This window comes from Atractosteus spatula, chromosome 3 (assembly GCF_055471065.1).
Source record: "Atractosteus spatula isolate fAtrSpa1 chromosome 3, fAtrSpa1.hap1, whole genome shotgun sequence".
NCBI classification, from domain to species: domain Eukaryota; kingdom Metazoa; phylum Chordata; class Actinopteri; order Semionotiformes; family Lepisosteidae; genus Atractosteus; species Atractosteus spatula.
This window is the reverse complement of record NC_142708.1, coordinates 59,296,664-59,308,726: the sequence shown is the minus strand read 5'-3', so window position 1 is coordinate 59,308,726 and position 12,063 is coordinate 59,296,664. Positions and strand designations below refer to the sequence as shown.

Sequence of the window (12,063 nt, the reverse complement as noted above, 5' to 3'; positions counted from 1 at the left end):
CACAACAGGGAAAACACATACATTGCAAACTTTTTTATTTTGCCGAGTTTCATTTTCTTATGGAGAGTGAATTCAGCAGGACATTTTAAACCACACTGAGGAGTGACAAATGTGTTGCGAACAGGCTTAAGCCAGGACTCAGAAAAACTCCAATAGAAGTGGATTTGGACAAAGAGATGCATTAGAAAGCAGAGTTGGCACTTCAATGCTAAGTTCAAAATAACCTCCGCATCATGTAGCCTGTGTATGCCTTTAAAATAACTACATTAGAGAAGAGATGCACCAGGCCTTTAAAATAGGGCATCCATCTGGTCTCTGAAAGAAGAAAACACTTTTTATATCCTTGTTGAAAAACAACTATGTGACTTGAATTTCAATGTAAAAGAAAATAAAAAAGATGAACTAATCTTAGATTTCAAAATACTCAAATACAGGACATGACCTATTCTTATCAGTTTTAACAAGTCTTCTGATTTGTCAAGCTACTGGTGCACCTCCTACACAATGTGGGCTCAACCTGAATATCACTTGAATATCCTAACATCAGCAAGCGATGTTTTAGAACTAATTACCCATTGCATTGCTCATCAATGGAGCAAAACACATTGCTATTGTTAAATGAAATGTAGATAAACCCAAGTCTACACAAGCTTGTAACTAACTTTTGCTTCAGGCAAACAAAATACAGGTGGTACACTGACATATCTGCACTGCAATTGCTTCAGCATGGCTGTCTACCAAAAACAGGAAAGCATTGGTTTGAAAGATAAGGCAGGTTAGTCAGTAAAATATTGACTTGTACTGCCCTATTGCCCTTGATCAGACTGCATGAGGGCTAAATCCAAAAAAGGATTTTAGTGCATTAAAAAGAGAGAAAAACAGGCTAGCCACATCGGTGATCCATCCACACCCCCTATTCAAATAGCCTATAATATTACTTGCTGTTAGGAAAGGCACTGCCCACGATTTTATGAATATCACATGAAACACATCCTCACAGGGTGCTACTTAGGTCACTAGCTCACTACTCATTCCCTCAGAGCGAGACTGTATGAGAAGCAGGAGTGCATGAATCCCTTGTCTCTGTTTTTCTCCACCTCTCTCCCTCCCATCTCTCCCTCCCATCTCCTGATCTCACAATGTGTCTTAGTTCTGCAATCTTCTGACAAGGAGCTACAAGCTCTGAGTGGGTGAGTTGCTTTTCTGTGTACATTACAAGGGCCATTGTTTAACGATTGCATTTGAAATTTATGTTTTAGAATTGAAAGAAGAATCAGTGCATGCTATTCAAGAGAAGACAATTGGTCTTATAAAACTTCCAGAAACCTGGAGCAGATGTGCTATGGTAATAGTTAATCTATCATTATTTAATTTGTCTATTCTAGATTAGACAAAGTATTGGATAATCTGGTAAACAGAGGCAGCTAATTTGACAACTTCTGTAATTTTAATTAAGAATTTTTAGTCTTGCAATGAGCAATACATATTTAATCTTGTAAAAAGTTAACCTACTCCAGTTCAACTGTTGTGGTATCTTAAATCTGGACTTTTTTGTTAAACAAAAATACAACAGCTCTGGACTCTTAACTTGAAAGTTAGAGTAAAATTAGCCAGCTAATTTATTGCTGTATAATTCAACTGTGAGTCCTTTAGAATAAACGTGCTAGCCAAATAAAAAAAGTTATAATTTACAAATGATTTTATTAAATTCTTCTGAACAAAAATATTTATAGTTACAATTATCATTTGCATGTTAGAAGTTTTTTTAATGAAATGACTTATGGAGATTGAAAGACACATCTAAGAACCAAATTTGCATTTATTATAATTACCAGGACCTTGGAGGAATAATCAAACAAGATAATTACTTGATGAAAACAGGCATGCATGTTCACCAGAAGGGGGCTGCCAGGTTGGCCACATATAGTGACTGAGTTCATGTGTCCCAAGTAAAAACTGAAACAGTACCCTAAGATGGATACTTGTGTACACAATGCAAATATTATAAATGGATGGTAACTTGGGGGCAGGAATTGGATTCCTATCATAACCGAGTATAATCAGCAATACTGACACAAACTCAGTCATTTCAAAATCAGTTTTTATCTCGAAGTTTCCTTCTGCATGTTTTCAGAAATCCTTGAATCTTTGCAGGCGATGCACTAAAGTGAACATTGCTCTCATGATGTTAGTGATCTTTTGGGGCCGAGTCTATCACCAGCACCTGACAATGATGATAGACTAATAAGCATGAAAAAAGCTGTTGCTCTTTTAACACAACATGTGTGGTGTTAGTAAAATAAGTAAATGTATTATGGATATTGTTCAAATGTTATTGATCAATTGATCATTCATGACTGACCTTGACACACTGGAGTGACTCAGATTAATGCATAACCACTAAATCACCTCAGCAGTGAAAGAATTGGTTTTACAGAGATCATTCAACCCAACGGTCTCTATTGGTGCACACTGGTGTGCCTCTAGACATTAAATGGAATGTTGCGTACTTCTGGAAAAGACTGAAGAAAAGAAAACTTAATATATTAGTTTTGTCATGCTACCCAAGTATTGGGCTACACACAAAATACAGGTAACCCTCATACTTTGAGACTCCTTATGTGGGAATGGTATTTGTTGCACAATATTTTTCAAGTTTGGTTGATGTAAAAAAATAAAACCGGAGAACGTCTGAGTGTAGCTGAGCAAGACCTTCATGTTTCACAGTCATAATGTTCATAACATCAATAATAATGTGCTTGTGTATTAGAGTGTGAGGAGGGGGGATGTGTGTTGCAATATTTTTATATGCACTGTCCGATTCCTCTGGGGGAACGAGCTGCTGTTATCAGTCACCTAACCTGTTGCAGGGATTCAATTGGCCAGGTGACTGACATAAGAAGCCTCTGCTTCTCGCTTTTAAAACAGTCAGTTTGAGGGGAGCTGAACCCCAAACCCCAAATCCCTGGATGCATCAATAAGGACAAATGAAACTGAGTTTTTGGAAGATTGGTGAAAAGATTCGGAGAGAGAGATGTTTAGCTGAAAGAATTTGAGAAAAATCTGAGAGACTGGTTTTGAGAATTGTTTATTTGGAGACTGGTAAGCAGTTATGTTGCTCGGCCACTTTAGTTAGGTACTTCAAGAATTGTAGTCTGGAGCTCAAATAACTTAAGCTATTGTTTTGTTTTGGTGTTTAGTTTGTAGTTTCAATTTCATGCACTGTAAATAAAGGCACTAGTGTGTTTGTAAACCTTACAGCTGCGTTTTGTGTGTCTGTTTGCTAGGACCTGCCTATTTTTTAAGAACCCATAATGACACGCCCAAGGGAAATGCTGATTTAACCTGTAAAATGTCAAGTAAGAAAAACAAGAAAAGAAAAATGCAGAAAGTAACCAACATATGTCCCTTATCAAGAGAACAATGCTCCCATGCCATTGGTACAGTATGTAGGAGCTACAGTACAGTGGTGGGGCCAGATCCTTTTTAGTAATTAATCAATTTTGTATACATTGTTGTAATGGACATCAGTTAGTATGATGCAGGTGTGCAGAATGATATGCTAATTGTTGTGTACAACAGATAAATCAATAGTGAGGTCCATATATACCTGTTTGCAGGAGGGCCTAACTGCTATAGTACTCAAATGGTAGCAGCTAGACCCTCCTGCCAACTTGCACTACACGCACTGCATTGATCAAGTCTGAGAACCTCACTTGCTGCTAGAACAATACACATCCTCATGCTGCTCATGGAGCAGGAACGTTTTTGCAAAATGAGAAAGTAACAGGTATGTTATGAGTGCCCTGCTTGCTACACTTGAGCCCCTCTGAAAATGTGCCACAAAAGTTGGGACGACAGGGAGAATCTAGGGCTCAGACTTTTGAAGAGGCACCTGCTTGTCCAGACTCTGAGGAATGGAGCACAAAACCCTTGCAGACACCATCTGCTAATGTATGCGTTAGCATATGTACAGCTTGCATTAATTCTACTAGCGGTCACACATGTTACCAGCCTGTGACTTTCACAGGATACCTGCTGTTGATCAATTCTGTTGATGACAAATGTTATCTAGCTTAATTCATTTACCCATCTTGCCTGTTCAATAAATGCCAGTGCACCTGCTACAAAAAGTCATCTTCCTAATAATAACTTTTTGAATTTGATGTAGTTAGAGTATACGTTTATTTTGATGCTCATTATATAATTTGAAAACATCTAAACACTTTTAATGCAATAGCCATTCTTTATTACTGAGGCCACATACAATAGCTGATTTTGAAAGAAATAATAACAGAGTAGCATCTACTATTTAAAAGTGTTTCAGATATACATGTAAAAATATATTAACACTTTTCACATTCCATTGAGTTCGTAAGGGGAAAGACATAAATACAATGCATTGATACACAACAATAAATTAAATCATTTACAATTCTGCCACAGTCAGAGCAACCACCTGTCATGAACTAAATGACTGCTCTTTTGCAATCGCTGAGAAAGTGTCTCAATTGATCCATTTCCTTGGAAATCCTAAGATAACTTCTGTCATGACAAGCTGCTATCCTGCAAACAAGGACTGCTGATCTCATGCTGTTGGATGTCATGTCACCTTTATGTAAAGCTAAATATGCAGTTAGAAAATATTAGCTTCACTTTTTGTAACTATGATGTGTGTTTCAAGAACTAAAGCAGTAAATTTGAATACACAAAAAGTGAAAGTATCTGTACATGTTTACAGATCTCAAATTTGGGGTACTGGGAGTACAGTTATAAAGAGCCTAGAACACATTATTTGAAAATACTTCATTTTTACTTAAAATGTTAAATGATTGCTTTTGTCTTCTAAAACTTGTATCTGCTCTTATGAGTGAGAAGGTATAGAATTTGGTATTAATTCTTTTCACAGTTCAAGACGTATTTACTCCAAGAGTCAAGGAAGATCATTAATAAGCAGAAATATGATATAATAGGGTATGAAGGTTTTAGCCTAAGTTAATCTTTTGTCTATGAACAAACAAGCAGTTTTTAGGGTTATTTCAGATCAGTAGCTATTGTAGGCAACATGTGTGAGCCTGAGATGTCTCTGTATGATATGCATGCTGTTATACTTTCAGGAATTAAGTGAGATACCATCAGAAAGTGCAAAAAACAGGAAAAAAACTAAACTGGCTTAATTTAAGCAGGAAAAAAATAAACTGATACATCTGTTCTTTTTCTTTTCCCATTTACAACTGTTTTTGTGCAATACATGCCAGAGACCTGTGCAATACATTTATATTTATATTCATATTGTGCAATACAACTTTTTTGTGTACTGTTCTGTTCTGGTTTGTTCTTTGTGTGTTCTGGACTGTGAGTAACTCTTCTTAGTGCACTTCTCACTGTACTGATTGTATTGTATTATTATTATGATTATTATTTTTGTATCATTCGTTACACTGTTTCTGTGTTGTCTGTGTTAAGCTGCTGTTGCACTGCAATTTCCCTCACGGGATCAATAAAGTATCTAAATGATGATCAGAAGCAAAAAATTTTCAGGTTACTGTTGATGCCTTGTGCACATTTCTAAAGAGGAAATCTGTTATTTGTTATGGAAGCCAAGAAATCGCCAAAGCAATGACTAGAGTACAAAGAGATATAAACCAATCACCTGTACGTTCCACTATCTTTGTGCATCATTTAGACCAGGTCTTGCCGAGTGTCTAACCATTAGAGTTGGTGTCGCAGACCAGGATTTAACAGCGTAATTTCCAGTCTCTAGCCTGATCTCGTCAGGTCTCAGAAGCTAAGCCAGGCTAGACCTGGGGGTACTGGGAGAGGAGACCCCCAAGGAAAACCAGGTACTGTAGCTGCTGTAAGTGGTGTTGGTGAACCTGAAGGTGGTGCTCTTTCCTATGGGCCTGACTTCCTAACCCAGTGTTCCACAATGGTGCCCACTGACACTGTGCTGTGAAAAAACAACATCCTCACTACATGGTCACATTAAAAATATGCAAGCAAGCTAAGTCTGTCCTCCCTAAGGACCCTTAATTCACTTGGTAAAGCAATTTCTCAATTCTCCACCTGATCTGATATGCACAGTAGCTGGGCTGCTTGCACTGTGGTGAAATGGGTCTTTTCCTATATGTAAAGTACTTCAGTATCTGAGGTCTATAAAATTATTGCTTAGAGAACATTTACGAATAGTATTACGTATGTATACTGATGCACAAAGAGTCCATAAAAATGGACTGCAAAAGCAACATTCCTGCTTGAAAGTCTTTAGAACCTCAATACAAAATTATGTCATTAACCCCATCAAGTTAATTCTGATTTTATAATTAAGTGACAGATGTTTCTTTTATTTTGAGATTTGCCTTCCTACTCGTAGAGATAAGGACAATTACACTCTTGCTTGTGCTCAATTAAGTACAATTTACAAATGTAATTCAGGTTCATGATAGTTAGATTGTCATGCTGATAGCAAACCTTTATGCTGAAGCACGGTCTCATAGCTGAAGCACAGGCAACAATTTTTTTAAATCACGTCCACAAAGGTAAGCCAGATGAATGGCCTGAAAATGTTTCGTATAACACTCTCTCACAAATGCTTAAAAAGTTTTGTGCCAGTTAGCTTCTCTATTTTAAACAATATCTGGGTGATACAGTAACAATGGGGCACTAAAAATCACATTAGAGGACATAAATGTGTGCTGTATGTGTGGTTGCTAAAGCCCCTCAGTTTTTAAATTAAGTGCCTGCATGCACAGTGAAATTGTTTACTTTTCTGTCAACACTTCCATATTTGTATATACATGAATATGTGACCCAGTATCTGTGTTTTTTTAGGGTCTGATCTGTGAGGACACCAAATTCACAGATCTCAAAATACATTTGCTTAATGTGTCAGGATGGTCTCAGCACAATGTTTTCTGGTTTTTCATTTTAATACACTAAACTGTGTAAAGCTTGATTTTACATTAAGCTTTTTAGATCAACAAATACATTTTATATTCATGATGCTGTTTCTCAGGGCACGGTTCCCAAGAACAGAGCAGCTATTTAAACACTTAGAATTTCTTTTTCCTCATGTTATTTATTGTGCCCACAGCAAATATTTAACATTAGTATTTGGTTCATATAAAGTCTACAGCCCTAAAAATGCAACTTATTTGGGTGCATTCTGTGTGGAAATAAATGCTGCTGTAAAATTATAAAAAAGTGGAATTCAGCTGAGATCTCAGTCCTCTACATGTTGCAATAATTTTCAATAATAGCTGTAATCATTATACTCACTGAGAACTATTACAAGTATCACATTAAGAAAAAATAGAACTTTGCCTTAGATGGAATAGTAATCAATATTTATGGTGCTGAAAAAATAATTTCTTATTTCCACTTTATGATTGTATTGATCATATAATAAATTGCACTATTTTAAAATTTCAATAAAATTACAAAAGTATCTGTGGAAAGTTGTAAAAGCCTTCAGGAAAAGAAAACTGTAAACTGAAGATAATGGATAAGTCATGAATGTTTGCGGACACTTTTCCCAGGTTGAAAGCTTTTTATCTGCAAGGTTTTTGCTTAACACGTCTGGAATACAAAATTCAAAATTTAGTAGATCAAAATGTACGTAAGAGTGCTGTATTTGTAACTCACCAGTGACCAACCAGTCACTCTGGTTCACTATGAATTGTTTATCATTTCAGGAGCTGGTCTTAACATTGCAGTGACGAGCCAGGGCTCTTGCAGAGAATGGAGGACGAGGGCAGTGAAAATGTCTGCCATCTGGAGAGAAGAACACGCAGGAGAAGGGATCTGAAGGCAGTACTGCGAAAAAAACTGAGCAGCAGCTTCTCCTGCTCAGCGAAAAAGCTGAAAAGCAATGTCACAGGCTTCTTTCCTGTGGTCCAGTGGCTGCCCAAATACAAATTTAAGGAGTATGTCTGGGGTGATGTCATGTCAGGCCTCATCGTGGGGATTATCCTTGTTCCCCAGGCAATAGCCTACTGTCTTTTGGCTGGGCTTCAGCCAATCTATGGCTTGTATACTTCCTTTTTTGCTAACATCATTTATTTCTTCATGGGCACCTCTCGGCACGTGTCTGTGGGAATATTCAGCCTGATGAGCCTCATGGTTGGTCAGGTTGTGGACCGAGAGATGTATATGGCTGGGTTTGATCTGAGTGAGGACAACAAGGCAGACACTCTGAACTCTGGAGACGTATGGAACAGTAATGGTACCTCTAATGTCTCTGCCGTTAACTTAACCCTGGGGGATTTAAGCATGGAATGTGGGAAAGAGTGTTATGCCATCAGCATTGCTGCGGCCTTGACATTTCTAGCTGGAGTTTACCAGGTAAAGTCAGGTTCTAAATAATATGAAGGTCTCTATTAGTGGTGTCAAAATGCTCTTCATTCACTTTGTAATAAGCAAGAAATTTCCATAATAACTCATCAATATAGTAACAGCAAACTAAACTGTGAATACTTTTGTGGGTGTACATGGAAGATTAAATTCATAAACATACAATGCAAAAACTTTCATGGCTTACACAAGAATTTTATTTCATCCTAGGTGCTGATGGCTGTCTTCCAGCTGGGCTTTGTTTCAGTGTATCTATCTGCACCAATGCTGGATGGCTTTGCTACCGGTGCCTCACTCACAATTCTCACTGTGCAAGCCAAATACCTACTGGGTCTCAAGATCCCACGCCACCAGGGATTTGGCACTGTAATCGTCACCTGGATCAATATCTTCAAGAATATCCACAAGACAAACTTCTGTGATATGATCACTAGTGCCATCTGCATCGCAGTGCTGGTGGGAGCAAAGGAGCTTGGCGAGCGCTACAAGGACCGCCTGAAGATCCCTTTACCAACTGAGCTGGTGGTGGTGACAGTGGCAACGCTGGTGTCCCATTTTACCAATCTCAATGGATTGTATGGCTCCAGTATCTCAGGGGCAATTCCAACAGGTTTCATTCCCCCAAAGGTACCTAGTTTTGAGCTGATGCCAAGGGTGGCGTATGATGCCATTCCTCTTGCCGTGATCAGCTTTGCGTTCACAGTTTCACTCTCCGAGATGTTTGCCAAGAAGAATGGCTATACAGTCAGACCGAACCAAGAGATGATGGCTATAGGGTTTTGCAACATCATACCATCCTTCTTCCACTGCTTCACCACCAGCGCGGCTTTGGCCAAAACCATGGTGAAAGACTCCACCGGCTGCCAAACACAGGTTTCCAGCATTATTAGTGCTTTAGTCGTCCTTCTGATCCTCCTAGTCTTTGCACCTCTCTTCTACTCCCTGCAGAAGTGTGTTCTGGCCTGCATTATCATTGTCAGCTTGAGAGGTGCCCTGCGCAAGTTTCGGGATGTGCCCAAGCAATGGCACCTTAACAAGGTGGATGCCATTGTCTGGTCCGTCACCATGCTATCATCAGCTCTGATCAGTGTGGAAATGGGACTGCTGGTTGGAGTCATCTTCTCCATGCTCTGCATATTGGTACGGACGCAGGTTCCCCAAGTGGCCATTCTGAGCCAGATCCAAGACACTGTCTTCTATGAAGACAGTGGAGAGTACGATAACCTTCTGGTAGTGCCAAAAGTGAAGATTTTCCGCTTCCAGGCACCCTTGTACTACGCAAACAAGGATTTTTTTCTGAAGTCACTGTACAAGGCTGTGGGGCTGGAGCCCTTCCTAGAGGTTACTAAGAGGAGGAAAGCAGAGAAAAAGGCCAAAGAGTTGGCTAACAAGCAGGCCATGGTAAACTGCTTAGAAAAAAACAATGGAGATGTCACTACCAGCTTGGTTTCCCAAGAGCTGGACTTTCATACTATTATCTTAGACTGCTGTTCTATTCCATTCCTGGACAGCACAGGGATTGTAACCTTTAAGGGAGTTCTCAAAGAGTACAAAGAAGTTGGTGTTAGCATCATCCTAGCCTGCTGTAATCCCTCTGTGATAGATTCTTTAAAACGTGGGGGTTTCTTTGGGACAGATGACAAAGATATCAGCAACTTGTCATTTTATTCAGTTCACAGTGCTGTTCTCTTTGCCAACAGCAGAGAAGCTGCAGTCAGTCAATCAGTCGTGTAGCACTGCCAGTAAGGGAAATGGTATGTATAAACAGGAGTTCCAAAAGATTTATGTCTGTGAACAACACTCAATGCAACTGATGAGGTTAATATTCACCCAAGATGCAGGAGAAAAGGTAACAAAAGCTCATGTAAGCCTTTGTTGCATACTTCTTTATATTAGAATTATTTTCCTCCCACTGATTACAAAGTCGATACAAAATAATTAATTGTATGTACCCTTTCAGAAACTACTGAATAATTTTACTTTATTTCTGAGTATTAACTCAGCATTAAAGCATTAAATTTTAATTAATAATTATTTTGAATTAATATTTTTTTTTCTGATGAATAATTTGTGAAATGCTACCATCAAGTTGACCAAGAATCTTGGCTTAGGGTAGCAATCAAAATAAAGTAAAGCATGCAAATCACTTCAAGACAAAGTCAAACTCATAAAAAGGACTGCTACCAGTCTTTTACACTCTGCCCTTTATCTTAACACTCAGAAGCCAGGGAAATTACAAACTTAACCATAATGCCTTATCTGTCGACACAGAGCCAGAGCCTCTTCTTAAATGTCAGTACTAAATCCTACAGTAGATTGGTTCTCTTTGGCACTATCTTTGTATCATACATAGATGCCAAAGGTTAGAATATCTGAGAGTAGGGGGTGCCAGAGGTTTCATAGCAATCTGGGCATTAACCTGCAAGTTTTGTTTTTTGTACTTTTTCATTTTAGTTTGAGAGTATACCAGGACAGACAATAATGGCAACAAAACTTAGATCATCATCAACTTAGAGTCTCCAGGAACTACAGTAAATCAGAGGAGATACAACCATTTTGTCATCAGCCAAATCCCCATATCAGGCTTCAGTGAATGTATGTATTGAGTCTGTATTACTGTATACACAACATATCAGACACATATTTCATCATATACAAAATGCACTGCTTTTAAATCCCAATAAAATAAAGAATATCTGTAAAAAGTTGAAAAAAAATTGTTTGAAGCTCCTTTCAAGCAAAGTTACCACAGTTTCTGCTGTATTTATGAAAGAGACACAAGGATTCTGGAATAAAAGCACAACATTCACAGAACTACGAACAGATCAGAGGATGAAACACTGCACCATTGTGCTGATCTCATTACCCAGTCAGCCTTCTGTCAGCTGTACAAGTGGGTTTTGATTGAAGACAATTATGAAATTTTTGTAATGAAAACTTTCACTTAAAACAAATTCACTTATCTACTCATTTAATAAAGAAACACTCCGAGTGATTAGAAATAGCCCTGAAATGGTAATTTAATATATCCAGTGAACGGATGCAGTGAAAAAAACACAGGACGGGGACAGACTGTTTTATCTTAGATACTGCACAAAAATCATAAATTGGAATTAATAATAAATAATTAAATGGTCAGTTATATCAGTTATCATTCTTTTTAAAATTTGGTTATTCCACTAACAGATTGACCGATACATTTATTTTTAAACCAAGTCCAGTTTTCAAACAACTACTGTATGTCATTCATTTATTGAAAAAAAATTAGATTCTTCACAAAAGCTGGGTAATTGCTAGTTTAGTGCAGTTCCATCAAATGGTTCCACAACAAACTGCGTGGAAGTAAACAAAGCCCTTCACCTCTGATTTAAAAATTAATACCTGTAAATCATTCCAAGAATCAAAGGAAAGATTATAAATAAAAGTTCTCAGCTGCTAAAACTCATGAAGTGTCTGAATTGTGTGTGTTTTGCTGTGATGTCTTTACAAAGGAATTGCGATACATCACTTTGGCTTTGCCAATGTTCTGGGCATTTAATGTAAAGCTGCTCACTCTAACAAATAAAAACACAAACCCCCTTGATACATACAATTCCGTGTATATGTGTAACTGACAATAAATTTGATCATTAAAATTTGATGATTAGCAAATGAAGGTGTGTGGACCCTTTTTCTTTGTTGCTACCTAAAGATGCTACATGTTCAAATGCA

General features: G+C 37.9%; 2 protein-coding genes across 2 annotated transcripts in view; one reads left to right on the top strand and one right to left on the bottom strand.

Annotated features, from left to right (window-relative positions):
• idua (alpha-L-iduronidase) overlaps nt 1-12,063 on the bottom strand; it is a 37,465-nt gene that overhangs the window by 22,634 nt on the left and 2,768 nt on the right. The gene's annotated exons all lie outside the window — the stretch shown is intronic.
• On the top strand, nt 7,695-11,795 carry slc26a1 (solute carrier family 26 member 1). The gene is made up of 2 exons (XM_088910598.1): nt 7,695-8,343; nt 8,563-11,795. The coding sequence occupies exons 1-2, from the start codon at nt 7,741-7,743 to the stop codon at nt 10,084-10,086; spliced, it is 2,127 nt and encodes a 708-aa protein (XP_088766724.1). The 5' UTR covers nt 7,695-7,740; the 3' UTR covers nt 10,087-11,795.